The sequence below is a fragment of the Cyanistes caeruleus genome, chromosome 1 (assembly GCF_971803275.1).
Source record: "Cyanistes caeruleus chromosome 1, bCyaCae1.hap1.1, whole genome shotgun sequence".
Lineage (NCBI taxonomy): Eukaryota > Metazoa > Chordata > Aves > Passeriformes > Paridae > Cyanistes > Cyanistes caeruleus.
The window spans coordinates 21003606-21026239 of NC_141701.1; the positions used below are offsets into that span (position 1 = coordinate 21003606).

Genomic DNA, 22634 nt, shown 5'->3' on the forward strand with positions numbered 1-22634 from the left:
ATGTACTTGGAACCTAATTTGGAAATAACTTCAAGTTAATATTGGTTTTATAAATTTATACTGTTACAACTGTGATCTCCCTTTGAGTCTTAGTCTCTCTTGTTTCATGCTTCAAAATTGCACGCAATGAATGAGTTGCAATCTCTTTCTTCAGCTGTTAGATACTTTGCTGGGTACTCTGGTAAAGGAATTGCAAAACAAGTATACGCCAGGACGCAGAGAAGAAGCTATTGCTGTTACAATGAGATTCCTGCGGTCTGTGGCAAGAGTGTTTGTCATTCTTAGTGTGGAGATGGCTTCCTCCAAAAAGAAAAAGTAAGTGATGAAGATGTGTGTTGATTGTGGTGGTTTTTTCCTTTCTTTACATTTCTTTTTTCTTATAAAATGAGTTGATAAAAATCAACAATAGGGCGAAACATCTGAATTATTTTGTGTTGTTTAGACAGATTTGGAAAGATGCACAATAGCTGCTGGTATGTCATGTAACTTCTTAATGCAGTGCTTGTTAAACTTACATGTTCATACCAAACCTTTTGTTTACAGTGTTAGGGTTTTTGGAAATAGGTTTTTTAAGCATATTAAAATTACAGTGTATGGTTGTTTGTCAGTAGTAGCTTTAGATATCCAGCTTTAATCTTGAATTATTGAATTATATGTTTTTCACTGACTTGAATAGGTGCATATTGTTTCTATAAACATGTATCTCTTAGAGATGATTTTTTGAGAAAAAAAAAATTAGGACAATTAACATTGCCATAAAGTTTTTTGGGAAAAAAAGATGCATTTGACATTTATCTTTCTGTATTTTTCCACCAGCAATTTTATTCCACAGCCAATTGGAAAATGTAAACGTGTATTCCAGGCATTATTGCCCTATGCTGTTGAAGAGTTGTGCAATGTAGCAGAATCTCTAATTATTCCAGTCAGGATGGGAATTGCACGTCCTACAGCACCCTTTACCCTTGCTAGCACTAGTATAGATGCCATGCAGGGAAGTGAAGAACTGTTTTCTGTGGAGCCTCTGCCACCCAGACCATCATCTGACCAGTCTAGCAGGTAAAACTTGTTAAAGCTTACTATCTGTTCTTTTCAAACACTTCTTAAAGGTGGTTTTCTTTAGGAGTTTTTGTTAGTTTTTCATTAAGTGATATCCAGAGGTCCAAATCTACTTTTTTTGAGGATTTATTTTTATATATTTTTCTTTTAAGTTCTAGTCAATCTCAGTCATCCTACATAATAAGGAATCCTCAGCAAAGACGAATCAGCCAGTCACAACCAGTTCGTGGCAGGGATGAAGAACAAGATGATATCGTTTCAGCTGATGTAGAAGAGGTCAGTTTTCTTTTTTGTACTTTGTTTTTTCTTCTCAATACGGCACACCGAATGCATTAGTCAATGCTTTAACATCTGAAGCTGAAATCCTTGCATCTGATTTGAAAAAGATGTTAACTAGTACTTGATGAAATCTTACAGTGCTGTAAGCATTTTTAATAGAACTCTTAGTAATTGTTGTTTTCTATTTTCTCCTAGTTAAAAAAGATAGTCTTTCAGTGCATGGCAGCTGTTATGTAGATTTGGTTAGAGAGCTAGAGGGTTTTTTTAGGCAGATGATACCTCTTCAGTATTTAGAAGCTGATTATCAGTTTTGTAGTCAGTTTTATCTTTGCAGCATTAAGATCTAACGTCCAAGGCTGTTTTAATTGTGTATGTGATTTTTTTCCCCCCCACAACACTATAAACTGTATAGCCATGTACAGCTACTGTGGCTGTAAGTTCATTTTTTGTTCACATCAGTTCAATTTTGAGGTAATCTTTCTAAGATGCGTTTTTTTTAAATCAGACTTTGCACTCTGTTTTGGAAAACACATAGATGCTCTGATATTAAAGATAGTCTGGCATAACATAACTATCTCTTTCCAGGTTGAGGTGGTTGAGGGGGTGGCTGGTGAAGAAGACCATCATGATGAACAGGAAGAACATGGTGAAGAAAATGCTGAAGCAGAAGGACAGCATGATGAGCATGATGAGGATGGTATGTATAATGTACATCCTGCACATTTACTGCTTGAGTGAGAAAACTATGCATGAAGAAGAAAAGGATCTTTGGGGTCACCAGTGATAATGATTTGGGAGAATTGCATGAGTAGAGAAAATCCAAGGGTTCCAGACTGCTCATATTATGGAGATGTGTAAACTTAGAGATATCATGTAGTAGACAAGTACATGAACTTTTTTTGGTTGAGAAGAAAATAGTACATTCCCAAAGGTATCAGATGTTATTATGTTCTTGGTTAACAATGTATTTTATCTTTTGTATTTGCTACTGTAAAACATTGTTGACAATTGGGCCAGTGTCAAACCATGACAATGGCAGGTGTGTTCTCAAAAGCAGTTTGAATCCTGGCAAGGTAGTTCTCAAACTAATCACAAAGTACTAAATTATGGTTCAATATTTTCTAGACATAATTAATCCTATATGAAAATGTTTGAAATTAATATGACTTGTCTTGTATTACTTAGTTTGGGATTAGATGACCCAAAGCTATGATTTTACAAAAAGTTACCTTCTTCACTTCCTGACTGTGTTTTGTGTTTCCAGTCAATCCATTTACAGTACAGTAAATCTGTTTACTGATTTGCTGAATATTCAAACATTTCATTCTTAAAGCTTAACACTGGAATAGAACCTGTATATTTAATAGGTTTTTTTAAGTTTTCAAGTATTTCTTAAATACTAGTTGAAACAGCATATAGTAAATTGTCTTAATACATGTGTATGAAGAGTTGTGGAGTCTTTTGGCTGGAGTGACTTATTTTGAATCCTAAAAGCCTTTATTTTCACTGTGTGTTGAATGTACATGTACAGTGCAGAGTGAGAGTGGGTGACTAATTGCTGGAAAATAAGAAAATGTGCTCCAGGTATTGTTGAGTGTCTGCACTGCTTTTATGACCCCCCTGCATATCCATTAACTTATTTTATAGTTAAGAGTGTCTGGGGTTTGTTTCTGTCTTACATGAGTCACTACTGTGTTTACAATTTTGTCTTCTGAACATGTTTTGTCCTATTGTTTTATAGGCAGTGATATGGAGTTGGATTTGCTAGCTGCTGCTGAAACAGAAAGTGACAGTGAGAGTAACCACAGTAACCAGGACAATGCCAGTGGGCGCAGAAGTGTTGTCACTGCAGCTACTGCTGGGTCAGAAGCAGGTAAACCTTTGGGTCTAATCTAGCTGGTTAAATTTAGATACTAGGAGTAAATACACTCCTCCTTCCCCAGATTTCCCGTTTTCCCTTTGCTGTAATAGTAAGGTACTGTGCAGACTTTTTGGAAAAGGAAATGCATTGAGATGTGACCTACATTTTTTGCTCTTGCAGAGCATCTGCATGTGTTAGAAATTACCTTGTGCTCTTGTGTAGTGAAATGAAATGTTCTCACTTATTTTTAAGTGTAGAAGTTTAAAACAATGGTTTATGGTTTAAATCAATACACAAAATATGGGCACTCATTGTACAGGTTTTTGAGAGCAACTGCCTTACTGTCCAATTTAGAAACATAATTTTTAGAATTTTTTTCCTAGGGGTAGATTCAATAAAGAATTTTTAAATCAAATTACTTCTTAATTTATATTTTGAAGTGTAAGTAGTCATACTGCTTTTTCATCCCACCTGTGGAGAATTGGCAGTATGTTATAAGGATAATTTATTGAATATTTTCAGTAATGATACTTGAACCTTTTTAGGATAGTGTAGTTTCTCATGGAAGAAGTCTGCTATGCTGGCACGATACATGTATACATGCACAGGTGTGGAGCTGTCAGTTATTGCTTTTTGTTCTCAACAGGAGCTAGCAGCGTTCCAGCATTTTTTTCTGAAGATGACTCTCAGTCAAATGATTCCAGTGACTCAGATAGCAGCAGCAGTCAGAGTGATGACATAGAGCAGGAGACCTTCATGCTTGATGAGCCTCTGGAGCGAACCACAAATAGCTCCCATGCCAACGGAGCTGCACAGGCTCCCCGTTCCATGCAATGGGCTGTACGGAATACCCAAAACCAGAGGACCACCAGCACAGCTCCCTCTAGTACATCAACCCCAGCAGGCAAGTCTGAGTGAATTGCATGCATGAATGCCAGCTAGCTCTGGCTTTGTTCCTTTCTCTGCTTTTTTTTATTCTCTTAAGGATGAAATCTTATCTCTTTGTTCTACTGCTGGCCTACCTTGACTGTTCCAGTTCTAGTTTTGAATTTAAAAAAAGGAAAAGATCTGTTACACTTAAGATCTGAGTATGCTTACTGTAGTTAGTAATTATTTGCTAGTTACAGTTGTGATGTCAGTAATATTTACCAGTTTATTTCTGTAAACCTTAATGAAATCAATTACACAAATGACATAACAAAGATTAAACGAGTTCATTAATGTCATCTTTTTTTTTTTTTATGTCTAGCAAGTTCAGCAGGCTTGATTTATATTGATCCCTCAAACCTACGTCGGAGTGGTACCATCAGTACCAGTGCTGCAGCAGCTGCTGCAGCGCTTGAAGCCAGCAATGCAAGCAGCTATTTAACATCTGCAAGCAGCTTAGCAAGAGCATACAGTATTGTGATACGGCAGATATCTGATCTGATGGGTCTGATCCCCAAATACAATCACTTAGTATATTCCCAGATTCCAGCTGCAGTGAAGCTGACTTATCAAGATGCAGTCAACTTGCAGGTAAGAACATGGAAATTTTTGTAGAAAAAACATGATTTTGATACAGCTGAGGTTTTTTAGGTAAAATTATAGAATTACTGAGATTTAAAGTGACCTCTGCATATTGACTAGACTAAATTTGAGGATCAACAGGCACAGGCTGCTCAGGACTGTCTGGTTAGGTTTTGAATATCTCCAAGCGTGGAGATTCCGTAGCTGTTCTGAGCAACCTGATAAACGTTTGACAGCTCTCACAGTGAAAGAGGATTTTTCTTGAGTTTAAAGGGACTTACCAAATATTTCAGTTTGTACCTGTTGCCACTTGTTCATTCAATGAGTATCACTAAGAATCTGGCTTTTTGTACTTCATACCTTTTAATCAGGTATTTTTACACACTGGTAAGATCCTCCTGAGTTTGTTTTGTCAGTGCAAAGTGTCCTAGCATTCTCAGCCTCTTCTTATGTTACGAGAGAGTGTGGGTTAAAGTAACTGTGGTTACTTATTTCATTAAATTGGTAGTATTTCACATACATATATTCTTTCAAAAAAAGAAACTTAAGTTGATTATGTTTAAGCAATGTCTGACTGGTATTTAATTAATAGTTAAGTCAGAATTGACTAGGGATTTCTGCTAGGCATCTCTTGCCATATTCTGTTTGACATGGAGTGTTGAGTCTCTATAAGAAGAAAGTTACAAAGGGCCAAATAATTAAATGAGATAAAATATTTGTATAGGTAAATGTACTGTTCACTGTCCCTTCCTTCAGAGACATGATCATCTTTTCCATGTTACACACATATTTTTTATATAATGCCCTTGATTGTCTGTTTTTGAAAGTCTATGTAAAAAGCATCTATAGAGAAAATACATGTCAGACAGCAGTCTTCCACTTTGTGTATAGACATTAGTTTCAAACACTGACAAGGCAGGAGGGACTCCAGAGTGTTCATACAGTATGTATCAACTTGTACTTGGGCATAGTGTATAGGGTAAAATTATGTACTGAATTTACTACAGGAGACAGCTGTCAGAATAACATAGCTGTGTGGGGACAGGAAATCAAGGAATGCTATTTTCTGTTAGTAGTGCTGTGCAGGGATGTGGAAACCTTCTGACAATATATTTACTTGTAATAGAGCCACATGGTATTTGTATGACTCTGTTTTCACAGTGTGATGGAAAGAAAAAAACTTCGGATTAGGGAGAGAAAGGTTAGAAAGATATTCTGGGATCAAACACTAGGATAAACAAACAGGGAAGGAAATGAGTGTAGTTTTCTTATGGAGGAAGCTAAAACAATTTTCTGTTCAGAAGATTCTTAATGGGAAAAGTGAACAGGAGATCTGTCCAGCTGAGGCAGCAAGAGGTTTCTATTAGCACAGGAGAGCTGAATAGTGGAGGTTTCTTTGGACACAGAAAGGGGGTTGAGACAGAATTTTGTTAGTTTAGTGGATTAGAAGTATGAGGGATATTTTTGAAGACCAGAATGCAGAGGAATGAAGAGAGCAGACTGATGTTAGATCAAAAAAATCCAACAAGGTCAGTGGAATTAGCAGATGGCAAGAAGAGCATGCTGCAGAGCCAGTAGTGGGAACAGGTGAAACAAAGAGGAGACCAGGAAGTGAGTCTTGTATGCAGACATAGTTCTCTGTGCAGGCCTTAACTTTGTCTTCACTGAGTAGTTTGCAAGGGGTGAAGAATGGTGAAAGATTTGGCTGATGAATTTCACAGTGGGATGAAGGCTGTTAAAGCTGATAGAAAGTCAGCAGCTAAGCTGAAATTGCCAAGTTGTGAGTACCTGGGAGATGCTGAGTGATCATAAGGGGAGGAGTAGAAGAGAGGCCCAAAAGAGAGAGATGGTAAGAATGCTTTATAGATAGCAAAGTGTTAAGTGATGAGAGCTGCATACCACCACAATAAATTAGCGGTCTCATCAGAGCACTCAGAAACCTATCATCGGTAATTCTTGAGCATGGTTTTACAGCCTCCTTGTAGGGAATCAGGAAGACTTCATTCTTGTAATCTAGTTCTATTGTTTGCAAAACCAATTAAATCTCATTTTCTATAGAATTATGTGGAAGAAAAGCTTATTCCTACTTGGAATTGGATGGTCAGTATCATGGACTCCACTGAAGCTCAGCTGCGTTATGGTTCGGCATTATCATCTGCTGGTGATCCTGGGCACCCAAATCATCCTCTCCATGCTTCTCAGAACTCAGCTAGAAGGGAAAGGATGACAGCCCGTGAGGAAGCCAGCTTGAGAACACTTGAGGGAAGAAGGTATGAAAATAGTTTGATTACTGCATGCAATATGAATTATCAGTTTTATAGTCAAATGTTATTCACAGACATCTTAGGAATCTACTTTTGCAGCACTGGAATGTAGATACTGTTTTGATTTAAGTTGGCTTCCTGTGTTGTTGCTACTATTTGGTTTATTTTGACATACTAGGTTCATCTTGAGCATTAACTGTTTACAATGTACTGCATCTGAACTGCTTGTTCTATGCTTGTAGCTTGTTACCACTATTTTCATATGGAGGTCATTGAGATATAAATGTTCAAATACAAGGCTTATAAATAAAGTATGTGTTCACCTTTGATGCCTGATGTCTCTGTATTCAATCCTTTTCCCTCACTAGACGTGCTACTTTACTCAGTGCCCGTCAGGGAATGATGTCAGCACGTGGTGATTTCCTGAACTACGCACTGTCCTTGATGCGTTCCCACAACGATGAGCACTCAGATGTTCTTCCTGTTCTAGATGTCTGCTCACTAAAGCATGTAGCATATGTTTTTCAAGCCCTTATTTATTGGATTAAAGCAATGAATCAACAGACAACATTGGATACTCCTCAGCTGGAAAGGAAAAGGTATTGAGGTTGACTCCTAGAAACAAAACTTAAATAAAACTGGCGTAAGCCCTTTTGTTTCAGTCATTGGCATTGTCCCTCAGCAACTTATATAAATATGTGCATTAATCTGTATGTCTGTGTGTGGATGTAGTAACATACTAGAAAAAGAATTTCTATAATGGTATATAATGTAAGTGTGTTTGATAAACCTGTTGCAGTACTCTCTTTGCTTCTTTTTATGCAGTAAAATGCTTTCTTACTGTTGAAACATGAGTTGGATTTTTAACTCCAGTTTAAAAGACTAGGCAGTAGCAGTGCCTCTAGAAGCACTCAGGACAGTTTCTCAGTTAATGATGTGAGACATGCATTTGGCATGATAACAACTTACTTAGATAGTTGTCAAACATGTTAGAGATGACACTGGAGAAAATATCATTGTCCGATATAATGGGCTTTGAGGTTTTGTTTCCATTTGGTCGTGTGCATTTTGAGACTCACCTGATATTTAACACACAGTAGGGAAATCAATAGCTGAAAATATCCTTGAGTTGAAAAACTGCTATTTCAACTATGGCATTTTACAAGATGCATTTATTATTTTTTAAAAATGTTTTAAGATTTCTTTTTATATTTTTTTTTCACTTAAATGCCAGTTAATACCAATAGAAATGTTCACATGTTGGCAGTCTACAACATTTTTTCTCATTTCTTACTAGGTTTTTAGGTAATGTACTTAGCAGTCCTAGTCAGCAGTTAAATGCAGATCTTTGCCCCTTTCTGCTCCTGATTTTCAATACTGCAGGTCAAACTTACCTTTCCATTTTCTCTACAAATTTAGTAACTGTAAAATATGAGATATTGATATCTTAGATATATTTTGGACTGCTACTTCAGTTGCAATACTATGTTCTATTTATCTTAGTAACCTAAGGTTTGTTATGACCTCAAAGGTGTACCAGAGGGGGCTGTTACCAACAGTAGTGTCCTCAAAAGTAAGAATGATACAGGACAGTAATCAACTTCTTGTGCTTTCTGACTTGAGTAGTTACAGCCACAGCTTTAACCCTTTTCCAGGCAATAACATACTTCCAGAAGCTGCTTTTCCCAAAAAAAAATTTCACATACTGAAAACTGTCAAATAGGTGTTCATTAAAGAATTGTGAAATTTGCATGAAACACTTTTTAAACTATGAAGCCTAAACCTTTTCAATTAAAATTGAGTGGTTCAAACCACAGTTGCTTGTGTTAGGTGACGTATTAGCAGTCTGAGTGAAATGAACTTCTGTCAGTCTTCATCTAGTTTCAGAACACATTTCACATTGCATAAACTGCCAGAAATGAATACTAATCAAAGTTCTTGACAGAACAGCAGTATAATACATTGAAATCACATTTTTTCATTTGCAGCTTGCAGACTTACATTCGGAAATTACATCAGTGAGATTATTTTAAAATTTTGGAATAGTATTGACTTGCATATTTCTTCCACTAATGCAGAGTTCCTAGCATTTAATATTGATATAATGTTTAAAACCAGCATCACTGCCCAAAGCTGTAACTTTTAAGGTCAAAATTGGTAGGTGTCCAAATGGCTCTAAGCGTAACTGTGTGAGTGATGGAGTGAGCATGTAATGAGAAGATCTCTGTGGTGCTTCAGTCTTAGTTTTGTTTTTGTTTTGTATAACTCTTAAGTACACTTCCTGATTATGCTACAGATATACATGTTTTGCCTAATAATTTCTTCAAGATGATTGACTCTTTTTTCTTTTGTTTTATTGTTGTTGTTTTGGGTGTTTTTTATTAAGAACTCGGGAGCTTTTGGAACTGGGTCTTGACAATGAAGATTCAGAACATGAAAATGATGATGACACCAATCAAAGTTAGTATACAAAAATTGATATAGCATACAGAAATGGCAGGCTTTCTTTGTGCTTTTTCCCCTTAGCTAGCTGAGACTTTGAATAAGTTTTGGTGCTTGTATATGTAAAGTTGAGTTTTAGTAAGATTTTCTTTGCATTGTTACTTTACCGGGTTTATTCTGCTGTTGCCTATTTCATTGCCTCTCATTTCAGGGCTGTCTTTTCATCTCCTTTCTCACTAAACTGTAGCATTTCTGCCCTTATCTACCATTCTAAATTAAACTTTGAATCACAGTTTAACTGATTTTTTTGATCTGATGAAACTATGCTGAAAATGGTAGAACGTATATTCCTACATACAGTGTAGGAGTGCCTGTTCAGTAAAGCTAGGTATAGGAAAAAGAACAAAAATGATAACTAAGCAAATTAATAAAGATAACAGCATTTGCAGAAGCATGCTGTAGAAGTATCAAACTTGCAGAGATTCTTCTCTAGTCAGGTAGCTAAAAAGGAAGAATATTAATTTTTGGCATTTTATACCCTTTGTTTTTATAACTGTGAAAACCAATTTGAAATCTCTGATGTTTAGGTGCTACACTCAATGACAAAGATGATGATACCCTCCCAGCAGAGACTGGCCAAAACCATCCATTTTTCAGACGGTCAGACTCTATGACGTTCCTCGGCTGCATTCCACCCAATCCTTTCGAGGTTCCTCTGGCAGAGGCCATCCCCTTGGCAGACCAGCCACATCTATTACAGGTGACATCAGAGATGGTGTTTTGGAAGAAAACTGCAGTTTGCTTTTTCATTCCTCACCGAAGTATATTATTGACCCAGAACACTTTTGTTGCTTTTCAGCCAAATGCTCGCAAAGAAGATCTGTTTGGCCGGCCCAGTCAGGGTCTGTATTCATCCTCGGCCAACAGTGGCAAGTGCTTAATGGAAGTTACTGTGGATAGAAACTGCCTTGAGGTAAATAAAGCTTTATTGTTTTAAACAATATAGTAATTTAAACTTGAACCTTCATTCCTTAAAAAGACACTTTAATGTTTCAGAGAGAATTTTATGTAGCTTTTAGAATGGTAATTTAAAAACCTAATGCCTGTGAAAACTTGAAATCTTTATGAAAAGTATTCTTAATGTAGAACCTTGGTGATTATTGATTTATAGCAGCTTTCAGGTAATATTTTTAAATGCAGCTGTACAATTCTGAGTTTAGTTTGGAGTGCTAATTGTATAATTATTTTTTATAAATGTATTTAAATCTTCTTATAGTCTAGTTGATTTGACTTGCCTTCTGGCAGAATGTTAATTGGCAAGCATATGAAATGCAAACATACAGTGGGGAAAATATTTTCTGTATTTATTGAAATTATTAAGGTCACTGTGTTTTAACAGGTCAATTACTGTGTTCACTCCTGTGTGATTTAAAATACACATCTATGAATATATGTGCTGAAAAAGCCTTCTAGGCTGCATTGAAAGTGCAAGTAAATTTTACTTCTCCTTTAGGTTCTTCCAACTAAAATGTCTTATGCAGCCAACTTAAAAAATGTTATGAGCATGCAGAATCGGCAAAAGAAGGAAGGGGAAGAACAAAATGTGCCTACAGAAGAATCTGAGAGTTCAAAACCAGGGCCTTCAGCTCATGATCTTGCGGCACAACTGAAAAGCAGCTTGTTGGCAGAGATAGGATTGACAGAAAGTGAAGGGCCACCCCTCACGTCTTTCAGGTAGCTGAGTTAAAAATTACTCTTTGACATATTACTGCTCTGATAAATGTCTGTTTGGGACTCTGGGAAGTTTTTTTGTTTGCATTTGTAGTTTGCTATTCAAGTATTATTATTACTATTACTATTATTACTATTATTATTATTACGATATATTACTATTCAAGTGAATAGTTGAACAGTCTTCAAAGAGGTGCAAACTGTAGACAAATTTCTTTACTCCCTGGCTTCCTGCTGCATACCTACTGTGATGTCCTGGGTAGCCAAGCTGAGCAGTTGGAATTGACAGCTTGCCATCTGTGTCTGGTGGTGCTGCCCACACTTAATGCAGTTAGGGATTCAACTGCCCTCACTTCAAATTATGGCTGTTGTAAAGGAAGTAAAGGTCTTGGTTGATAGGAGACCAGTAACAGTGAATTCCACATAGCAGCAAAAGTTACAGGCTTTTGTAGTAATTACCCTTTGGAAGCAAGACCTGTGTTTCTGCTGAAACTAAACAGCTTCATGTGCTTTTGTCCACAGACTTAGCGTACTGTTGTTGCTTAGCAGGAGTAAAAAACTTAATTGAAGGTAGAGAGTAAGAAAAAGCTGAAGTGCACAAAATATGTCTGAAATTTAACTTGATTCCATGTATCTGTCTTTTTTTCTTCTTTCTGTCAGGCCGCAATGTAGCTTCATGGGCATGGTTATTTCTCATGACATGTTGCTGGGACGTTGGCGCCTTTCTTTGGAGTTGTTCGGTAGAGTATTCATGGAAGATGTTGGAGCAGAGCCTGGATCGGTATGTATTGCTCAGTGTAAGGACAATTCCTCTTACAACTAAATTGTGACTCTCCCTGATTATTCTGATTTTTGGGGTTTTTTTTTAATTGCTTTTAGATCTTGACTGAATTAGGTGGCTTTGAAGTAAAGGAATCGAAATTCCGCAGGGAGATGGAAAAACTCAGAAACCAGCAATCAAGGGATTTAACATTGGAGGTAAAAAATGTTAGTTTATCTTTGAATAAACTTTCATTAAAAGTTGAATTATTACAGTAACTTGATAGGAGAAGTTGTATTTCAGAGTTTGTAAGCAGGTGTCTTAAATCATACTTTCTGAGTTATGTTGCAATTAGTCTGTAGTTTTTCCCAGTCTGATTGGTATTTTTTGAATGTGTGCAACAGTGTCCAGAAATCTGTTGTGAAGCTGAAAGTTTCTCAATATGATAATTGGCAAAGAAAGAATTTTTTTTGTATTTTTTTACTAGGTTGATCGAGACAGAGATCTTCTAATTCAGCAGACCATGAGGCAGCTCAACAATCATTTTGGTCGCAGGTGTGCTACCACTCCGATGGCTGTGCACAGAGTGAAAGTTACTTTTAAGGATGAGCCCGGAGAAGGCAGCGGTGTAGCACGAAGCTTTTACACTGCTATTGCACAGGCTTTTCTGTCAAATGAGAAACTGCCAAATCTAGATTGCATTCAGAATGCCAACAAGGGTACCCATACAAGTAAGTGACGCACAGCAATTAATTTACAGAAAATATGCTTTACAACCTTGGGTGCTTTTTTAATGTAGAAATATGTGGCCTTGTGCCAGAGACATCTCTTGCCAGCTCAGCCCAGAATCCATAAAAATTGTGTTAGTTCTCTGGAGCAAGGAAATGGCTTGATCCCACCATGCTTTCAGAAACAGGAATCTCTTGTTTTTGTCACCACAAGAGTCTGCGTTAGACATACTCAGATTTTTTGACTGTCCTTCTCTCCAGCAGAATTGTCAAGATTTTAGCTATTAAGAGCTTATACATTTTAATATGGCTGCTCCATCTGACTTTTCACAAACACATTTTAATGTTTTTGAAAGTATATATAAACTCTTAAAGTATTTTGTCATTTTTAAGTTGGTACAAACACTTCAGGTCCTTCCTTAAGTTTGGCTGAACCCAATTACTGCTTCAAGTGAAGTAGTTCTGTCTCATTGATGTCTTTCAAGCTCTTCTAAAACTTTGTCTTCCTTACACTGAAACATGGAGAGAGAAAGGAGAGAGAAATATAAAGACATTTATGAAGTTTTTTGCCCTTCAGGTCTGATGCAGAGATTGCGAAATAGGGGAGAGAGAGATCGGGAAAGGGAGCGAGAGAGAGAAATGCGGAGAAGTAGTGGCTTGCGAACTGGTTCTCGGAGAGATAGGGATAGGTAAGTGACAAATCTTTAGCTTGATGAAGATATTTTGTCAAACACAGTAATTGCCTTGGTTATGATCAGGAAAGATACTTTTACTTTCTCCAGTTAAAGGAGGCTTTTTCAGGAGCAATTTGCAGGGTAATTTCTTGAAATTCAGTCTCTAGTTTTAATTCTTCAAAGAATTATTGTACTTTCTTTAGCATTAATAGGTTATGTCTCCACCACAGGCCATCAGTCTCTTGTGCTAAAACAATAACAAAAACTTGTGTACTAGATAAAATTGTGAGGTGGTTTAGAAACAACAATGCCAATGGTAGCATGTCTGACTGCTGTATCCAAAACATGAGTAATACTAAAATCTCTGGTTCATTTTAATTCTCTCTTTCTGATTCATTCTCTCCAAGCAGCTATGAGCAACACTACTATTCCAGCAGTAAAGCTAATGCTAATATGAATCTGTGTGCAAATAATACTGTTCCAGAGGATTTTTACATTTTTCCTCTGAAATGAGTACAAACTGCTCTGATTATCTTAAGGGACTTCAGAAGACAACTGTCCATTGACACACGGCCTTTTAGACCAGCATCAGAAGGAAATCCTAGCGATGACCCTGACCCTCTCCCAGCACACAGACAAGCCCTTGGAGAACGGCTCTACCCTCGTGTGCAAGCAATGCAACCAGTAAGACTTTCCTAATACACTTAATCATTGCTTTTGTCATCTTGTAATGTAAAAATTTATTTCCTTTTCCATGATTGAAATAATTGAAACATAATTTAAAGTATTTGAACATGTAAGACTGATTTTATTTTCTTCCTCATTTTAAGATTTTGTTTCTCTAATTCATTGTTTAGCTTAGGAGGTATCTTGTAATGCATTCTCTATTTAAAATACTAAAACTTTCATAAAATCGTATTTGAAAATGTGAGAATAGTAAGACCTATCACTTCTTTATTCCCAGGCATTTGCAAGTAAAATCACAGGAATGCTGTTGGAATTATCTCCTGCTCAGCTGCTTCTGTTACTAGCTAGTGAAGATTCCCTTAGAGCAAGAGTTGATGAAGCAATGGAACTCATTATTGCACATGGCAGGTAAAGTATCAAAAGTGAGAACTGATTTTGTGGCCAAAGCACTTGTGCTGTTCTACATCTAACTCCAATACATGCAGCTTACTCCTTAATAGTCTAGATATTTTTCTTTGGACAAGTGACTTTTTGGCTTTGGTTTAATCTGTTATGACTGGTTTCAGAATATGACAGTTCCTTATTGAGAGCAGCCCTGCTGAGAAGGACTGGTGGATGAGAAACTGGACATGAGCTGGCAATGTGCCAGATGTGTTCTGGGCTGCATCAAAAACAGTGTGGCCAGCAGGTTGAGGAAGAGGATTCTGCCCCTCTGTTGAGATCTCACCTGTAGTGCTGCATCCAGCTCTGGGGTCCCCAGCAGAGGAAGGACGTGGACCCGTTGGAGCAAGTCCAGAGGAGGTCACCAAGATGATCAGAGGAATGGAGTACCTGTCTTATGAAAAAGGGCTGAGAGAGCTGGGGTTGTTCAGCATGGAAAAGAGAAGGCTTATGGGTGACCTAATTGTGCATTCCAGTCCCTAAAGGGAACCAACAAAAAGATGGAGGGGGACTTCATACATGAGCATGTAGTGACAATTCAAGGGGGAATGGCTTCAGACTGAAAGAGAGTAGGTTTGGATTAGATAACAAGAAGAAACCGTTTATTGTGAGGATAGTGAAGCACTGGAACAAGTTACCCAGAGAAGCAGTAGATCCCTGGAGGTGTTCAAGGCCAGGTTAGATGGGGCTCTGAGCAACTTAGTCTGGAGAAAACTGTCCCTGTCCACAGCAAGAGAGTTGGAAGTAGATCTTCAAGGTCCCTTTCTAACCCAAACCATTCTATCACTCTGTGGGTCTGTGATAGTGAAGTTAAATCTGTATTTTTATTCCCTTTTCAAGGGAGAATGGTGCTGACAGTATATTGGATCTTGGATTGCTAGACTCTTCAGATAAAGTGCAGGTAATGACCTGTTGTACAAAATTTATGTAAGATTCCGTTTTATTAGTTAATTTTAAAACGAAGCAATTGGAAGCCTTCTTTATCACATAAGACAAAGTACTGTTTAATCATTTTCTTTTGAAAGGATTAACAGTAGGTAGTTAAAAGTATAAAATGTCATCATTAGGAAATATCACAGGAATTCTTAACTGATTCAGATTCATCGGGTCTAGTAGCAAATAGCTTGATGTGTGTCAGTAAGTGGAATTAAGTGTGTTAATTGCTATTTTGACTTTCAAAACAGGAAAATAGAAAGCGACATGGATCCAGCCGCAGTGTAGTAGATATGGAATTAGATGATACAGATGATGGGGATGATAATGCACCACTTTTCTACCAACCTGGAAAGAGAGGTTTTTATACACCAAGACCTGGTAAAAACACAGAAGCAAGGCTGAATTGTTTCCGAAACATTGGCAGGTATGCTACCATTAACTTTTTAGTCTGAAAAAATGTGAGACAGTCATGCACAGCACCAGAGAGAATACCAATGGTTCAAGCTGGAAAAAATATCATTTTTTTTAATGGTCTCTATTCCTCACATTGAGGCTAAATAGTGGGGAATTTGTATATGTCAGCTTGAGGTTTCTTATCCTGTTGAATTTTCATTTTTTATCTTTGTTTTCTAAAATTATATATGTCCATGATTTTCATTTGTTACCGATAAATTTGGAAAGCAAGCTCCAGCTTAAATCTTACAATATTTGAACTCTTAAATGTGAATTTGCTGAAAGATCTCTAGTGTAATTTCTGCTGTACCAAAACAAACTCCAAACATTTTTTTCAGAATCCTAGGATTGTGCTTGTTGCAGAATGAACTATGTCCCATCACGTTAAATAGACACGTAATCAAAGTTCTACTTGGCAGAAAGGTAAGTTGAGCATAAAAATTTTAATTTCCTGTAATTACTTAAAACCTCATCTATAAAACTGGTTTTTTCCCTCTAACCACATATGCATTAACTAGTTGAGTTGATACTGGAACTGTATGGAATTCTTTCATTTGAGGACTGTTAATTTTTTCATTTCCTAGGTTTTTAACAGAGTAGATGTACTAGAAGTCAGGTATTTGACTAAGATGTAATGATTTCTAATAGGTTAGCATTCAACTCTCTTCAGAAACTACATACTGTCTCTGCTTTTTTTCTTCCTGAAACTCATAAATGATAATGATAGACAATGCTAGACAATAGCTTAAAGAAAAACTTATATAAGTTATATTTATAACTTATAACTTTATAAATATAGCTTATTTTTCTGGATATTTGTGAGAGCTCATGGAATTAATTTGAAAATAAAATTTTGTCTCAGGTGTATGTATAATTTAATTCAGAGCAATAATTACATAAACTTTTGACCAAAACTGCTACCCCAGGCCTGTAAAAACTAGTAATGTACAGCACTTTTGATGCATTAATACAAACTTAAACCAAGTTTAAGTTTGTTACTGCTGGTCTTTCCTTAACTCCAGTTTTGATCACATAATCAGTTATCCAACATAGTATAATATTTAATGAAAAAGAGTTAATGGCAGAAATGACCTTTAAATACCCCCAGTGTCTTCCAAGAGTGATTGCCTTCTAATTCTTCTCTCTTGAGGTTTTTCTTGTTTAATTTGTATTCCTTCCAGTATTCTAATGTACCTTCTAAAGCAGACTGAAAGTAGGAGTTTATCTGCATTTATTTCTATGTGTTTGTATCCTTTGTTGCTAGTGCATAGATCTGGTACAGATCACATAATTTTGAATACATCCTTATACACTTCGTTTTGTTTCAAACTTCCTTTTTTTATAGGTGAATTGGCACGACTTCGCTTTTTTTGATCCAGTTATGTATGAAAGCCTTCGGCAACTTATCCTCGCTTCCCAGAGTACAGATGCTGATGCAGTGTTTGCAGCAATGGATTTAGCCTTTGCAATAGACCTGTGTAAAGAGGAGGGCGGAGGGCAGGTAAGAACAGCTAAATCTGTGGCTCTGTAGTTTCAGTTAGAGACCTGATGCAGGTTGTAGTGTGCACATAATCCATGCTCTTCTCAGGTGGCAGATAAAACATTTTACTCTTCCTGGATTCAGTGCAGTGTTCTTAGACATTGAAGCCTGGATTTTTTTTTCTTTGAAGATGATATATAGCCTAACATAGACCCTGACAGCTGTAGTCAATCCTAGGGAATCTTTAACCTATAGTAATAAATTTTGCTTCGCTTTGGAGGTATATTAAGCAATAAATCACTCTGCAGCATATTGTGGTGGTTGTAATAATCTCATTTCCTTTATATCTCTTTTCTTCTTCCCCTTTTTAAATGTTCTTATTTCTTTGCCGTAGGTTGAACTTATTTCCAACGGTGTAAATATACCAGTCACTCCTCAGAATGTATATGAGTATGTCCGGAAATATGCAGAACACCGAATGCTGGTAGTAGCAGAGCAGCCTCTACATGTAAGTCTTTAGTGGAGTATTTTTAAAAAGAAGAAAAAAAAATCAGTAATATTTCAGTCAGTTAATGATCCTCCTCACTGTGGTGTTGCTAATCAGGTTTCTTTAGTCTTGACAGCTTGATTAAAAGTATTTAATTGTTTTTTTGTAATTGTATAGCTGTTTATGCAGTACTGTGAAGATTGAGTACTTTGAGTAATTTATTTTATAGAATGAAAGATAATGTCTTTTATAGTGGGTCTCATTGGTTAAATATATATGTTCATTCCTTGAGCTCAGATGGCACAAATCCATTTGGAACTTTGGCTTTGTATTTGGCAGCCAATTTGTTCTAATAATTTATTACCTTTGATTTGTTTGCATCCTTGTTCTAAGGAAAAATCATTTATAAAATCATTTCTACTAGCCTGGCAAGAAACATAAAAATTGACAAGAAAACCATATTAATGATTATTTGCTTTTTTTTAAGCCCTTGTCAAATAGCACTTACGGAATAATATATTTTTGTAGACAGTTAATGAAGGCCGGTCTGTCATATTTTGCTACATCTAAATTTTGTTGCTTGTGCTCATTGTGGTTTCCTGCTGCACAACTGAGATAGGGGAGCAGGCTGCCAGATAGCCTCTCTGCAGCTGAGGTCCAAATTCTGACATGAAAGAACATGCTCCTGAAATTAAGATACTTGATCTCTGTGTCTGCATATATGAATAGTTTGACTCTTGCTTATTTTAGAAGCTGAAAACCCTTACACTTGTATTCATTTTGGAATTTTCTAAAGCAAATCTATTCATAGTATTCCATTTTGAATATGGAATTTCTATCTTTTCAGGATATTACTTACTTATATAGAACATATGTGTGTGTGCATGTATGTGTCTGTGTGTGTGTGTAACGCTTTTGAAGCAGAGTTGATGTGTCTGAGGAAGCAAAGTAAAAGTAACATGGAAGATTATTTTTTTTTTTTTTTAATTCTTAGCAGATTGATTCAGCACAGCTTAGCAAAATACCTGAACATTCTAGCATTAAGAGTGCATGTGCTTCTGCTCCTGCTGAAATACTAGCTCATAGCATTACTGCTTTCTTTTGCTCTAGTAGGTATGGTTTAAAAGTTGGTGCAGTTCTTTGTTGCAGAAGATTTGTATCTCAGATAATAAAGCTTTAAAAGAACAGCTTAGAGAATAGTGAATCTCGAGTTAAAGGGGATTTCACATGAAACTTTTCAGTAATGCATTTAAAGTCAGTCTTAAAAGTTACAGAGTTACAATGTGCATTTTTTGGTTTTCACTTAAGGCAATGAGGAAGGGGCTCCTGGATGTACTTCCAAAGAATTCATTAGAAGATTTGACAGCAGAAGATTTCAGACTTCTGGTAAATGGCTGTGGTGAAGTGAATGTGCAAATGCTAATCAGCTTTACTTCTTTCAATGATGAATCAGGTATGAAATAACTTCATCATAAACAGAGTTGTAGGTATAACTTAACACTGATTTTCTGTGTGTAGTAGTTACCAGCATTAAACTTGAACTATCTCTTCAAGTCTGATATTAGTTAGTAAGCCAGTGAAAACTGTAATAAAGTTATTACTAGGGATACTTTTTGACATTTCTTAGAAAATATTTACCTTCAGTTAAGGGAGGGTGGAGAAAACAAGTTTTCCCACTTTGCTGTCACTAGATGTTAAATACATGGATTGCATTACTGGTAGCATATCTTTCTTGTGAAAATTCTTTAGAACTGTATGACAGATACAAGTCTACTATTTCTTACATAATTTTTAAATTGCATTTAGTTGCAGTTGGGCTTTTTGATAAAGGAGGGAGGAGTGGGAGAGGTACTGAGTTATGTCAGTGTTGGCCTTACATTCAAAGCTATTAGTTTTGAAATTACTAGTCTCCAATATCAGGACTTTATGAGCGCGATTGTAGCTGACATCCAACTTGCAACACACATAAAACAGGTCTCTTAATGTTACTGTCTGGTGTAGAAGCTGAATTGTATACCTTTTTATTTCACACAGGAGAAAATGCTGAGAAGCTTTTGCAATTCAAACGTTGGTTTTGGTCCATAGTTGAGAAGATGAGTATGACAGAAAGACAAGATCTGGTAAGTTGTCCATTCCCATTGGAAACATGCAGAGGAATTGGCATAACTGTTCTTAATGGTTTCTACCTGCAGAGACTTCGTGAAGAGTTAAGGTAGCAGAGGAGGGTAGTAGGCTTGGGTAAGACTGTCAGTTCTGGAAACAACAGGTGTGAATCCTAGACATTCTTGTAGCTCAAAGTAAGCGTGGTGTGTCCTCCCCCTGTTCAATAGATCTCTTCCAGATGTGCAGCTCCACTCTGCACAGCTGCTCTTAAGATGACTAATTGTGGCTACTCAACTGTGTTGTGGGCTGTTAGGGTTTTGAGGTTGAGTTCTCTTCATGGATCATCTACTCACCTGACTTCTGTGTATCCTGAGGCCAATATGTGTGTCCTCTCTGTAAGATGTCAGTAATACACCATGTCGTTCTTAAAGCCCTTTAGGAGTAACTAATGAAAGCATGAACGAATAAGATACTGTTCAGGGGATCTTATTTTTAAAAATTTTCCTGCAAATTGTATTTGTTGTACACTTCCTAAGACTGTTTTTAACTTCCTACTCTTTGAGTACTCTCTCTCCCTTACAGCCTACTAAAAGGAAACAAAGAGTACTCTGAAAAGTGGAAACCCCAGAGCACATTTTTCAAGGAGTGTCTGTGGTTACACCTTGGTGGTGTCTCAGTATTTCACACTTGAGATAATAAAGCAAATACTCTCTGTTGCTTCCTTCTGTCTGTACCAGTACTACATTCTGTAGTCTCTAAATGGTTTGTGAGAGATTCCTGACTCAATTTGTATTGTTGGCAATCACCACCTTCCCAGATGGATTTGGAAACATGTAATTTACTGAGGATTTGTTGATACAGGAAAATTTTGAGTACTGCTTTTACCAGTTTTATGAATGAGCAGTTGAGGAAGGGAAGGAAGCTACTACAGAAACAAGTAGCATGATTGTGGAGTTTAGTTTGGCATATTGAAGAGAACATAGTATGATCAAACTTGCTGTGGCTGTGCAGTTATTTTTTAACCTATCGCTACACAATTTGTACACCCCTACAGTTTGTAAGCAGTATGAATCTCAGCCTAGTAAACCATAATTTTAAATGCTGTCTTCTTTTTTCAGGTTTACTTTTGGACCTCAAGTCCATCATTGCCTGCCAGTGAGGAGGGATTCCAGCCTATGCCATCCATCACAATAAGGCCACCAGATGACCAACATCTTCCAACAGCAAACACTTGCATTTCTCGCCTTTATGTCCCACTCTATTCCTCTAAGCAGATTTTGAAACAAAAATTGTTACTCGCCATTAAGACCAAGAATTTTGGTTTTGTGTAGAGTATAAAAAGTGTGTATTGCTGTGTAATATTACTAGCTAAGTTTTGTAGATTTTTCCATTTGTCTATAAAAGTTTATGAAAGTTAATGCTGTCATACCCCTGGTGGTACTTCAAAGATTTAAATGCAAACATTCCTGTACTAAATTTGTAATATAAAGGCCTAAGGAGCACTAGCAATATGTGATTGCAGCAGTTTGCTAGTCAATGACTCCTTTGCCTAACCCCAGCCAAAGATGACAGCAGAACAATATAATTTACACTGTGATTTATCTTTTTGCTGAGGGAAAATATGTAAAATGTTCTGAAAATTCACTGCTGCCTTTGTGGAAAGTGTTTCAGCAAAGGTTCTTGTATAGAGGGAGTAGGGAATTTCGAAATAAAAAATTAAGTATGTTCTGTGTTTTTAACTTTTTTTTTAATGGTGTTTAATTTGTGGTTGGCTGCAGTTGTGTATCATGTATATTGAACTTGTAAAAAGTTCCTGACAGCTCAGATCCCGGAGTAGGGATTGTTCACTTATGAAACCACTTCCATTGCAATTTTTGTTCTATTGCATTGAACTCTGGCACATCAGATACCATCACTAATATTTTGCATGTAATCTGTACCTTTAGTGGGTTTTTTTCCCTGTACATATTTGATGAGGCCAATGCACAGTATTTCATAGTTCACAATCAACATTTTTGTATCCTTGTTACAGTGAACAGACAGTCAGGAGATTGTTCCACTACCAGTTCTAACCCAACACTTGTACTACATTATCTAACTATGTAAACTCAGCCTGGGCACTTTCTGGTAACTGTAAAATGTTTATAAGATCATGATTATTGAAGATACATTTTTTGGAAAACTTTAATGTTCGTGAGCTGCTTAACTTCTTTTGTATCTAGCCTTTTTTTAAGTATCTTGTTACAGTTTTTTAATAAAGAAATTACAGACAAAATACCAAGTCATACTGAAGAAACAATAGTTTTTATTTATTAAGCCATTTATACTTTAGCTAACAGCATACACTAAACATAGTTGTTTATTAAAAATCTGAATTTTGTACCTGAAAAATTGATACACAGAAGACATTTAGCCCACATTTTACAGTTAGCAGAGAATCCTGAAAGAAATGGGCCAGGCAACCCCTCCTTTTAACAGAATTGGTTTGAAGGAAAAGTGGCGTGTTCTGAAAAATCTCAAGGCAATTAGGTTAGAATAAAATTCTCAAACTTCATTGTAGTGAGTTCTACTGTATGTTCACTTTTGGAGTGGTTGGTTGCATTTGGGGAGGGCAGTCTTTGACTGTAATCCAGGACTTCTTTTCCCTAAGGCTTGAGAGATTTTTGAGAGTTAGAAATTGGTTAATGAAGAAAGGAGCTACTTTTTCTGTGTCAAATTTATGAAAGCTTAGCAGACTGAAGAA

General features: G+C 36.6%; 1 protein-coding gene across 37 annotated transcripts in view; it reads left to right on the forward strand.

Annotated features, from left to right (window-relative positions):
• UBR5 (ubiquitin protein ligase E3 component n-recognin 5) overlaps nt 1–22166 on the forward strand; it is a 91178-nt gene extending 69012 nt beyond the window's left edge. For all 37 annotated transcript variants that reach the window (XM_086886187.1, XM_086886248.1, XM_086886514.1 and 34 more), the window contains 27 exons: nt 155–315; nt 817–1056; nt 1209–1332; nt 1921–2032; nt 3077–3208; nt 3843–4100; nt 4446–4714; nt 6764–6975; nt 7338–7568; nt 9356–9429; nt 9999–10171; nt 10271–10384; nt 10925–11145; nt 11803–11923; nt 12022–12120; nt 12390–12633; nt 13208–13319; nt 13844–13988; nt 14269–14399; nt 15273–15333; nt 15617–15792; nt 16160–16244; nt 17167–17322; nt 17696–17809; nt 19097–19241; nt 19823–19908; nt 21010–22166. In XM_086886187.1, coding sequence (XP_086742313.1) covers nt 155–315; nt 817–1056; nt 1209–1332; nt 1921–2032; nt 3077–3208; nt 3843–4100; nt 4446–4714; nt 6764–6975; nt 7338–7568; nt 9356–9429; nt 9999–10171; nt 10271–10384; nt 10925–11145; nt 11803–11923; nt 12022–12120; nt 12390–12633; nt 13208–13319; nt 13844–13988; nt 14269–14399; nt 15273–15333; nt 15617–15792; nt 16160–16244; nt 17167–17322; nt 17696–17809; nt 19097–19241; nt 19823–19908; nt 21010–21222 — 4209 coding nt within the window. In that variant the 3' untranslated portion in view covers nt 21223–22166. The remainder of the gene's footprint in view (nt 1–154; nt 316–816; nt 1057–1208; nt 1333–1920; nt 2033–3076; nt 3209–3842; nt 4101–4445; nt 4715–6763; nt 6976–7337; nt 7569–9355; nt 9430–9998; nt 10172–10270; nt 10385–10924; nt 11146–11802; nt 11924–12021; nt 12121–12389; nt 12634–13207; nt 13320–13843; nt 13989–14268; nt 14400–15272; nt 15334–15616; nt 15793–16159; nt 16245–17166; nt 17323–17695; nt 17810–19096; nt 19242–19822; nt 19909–21009) is intronic.
• The last annotated feature ends 468 nt before the right edge of the window (nt 22167–22634 follow it).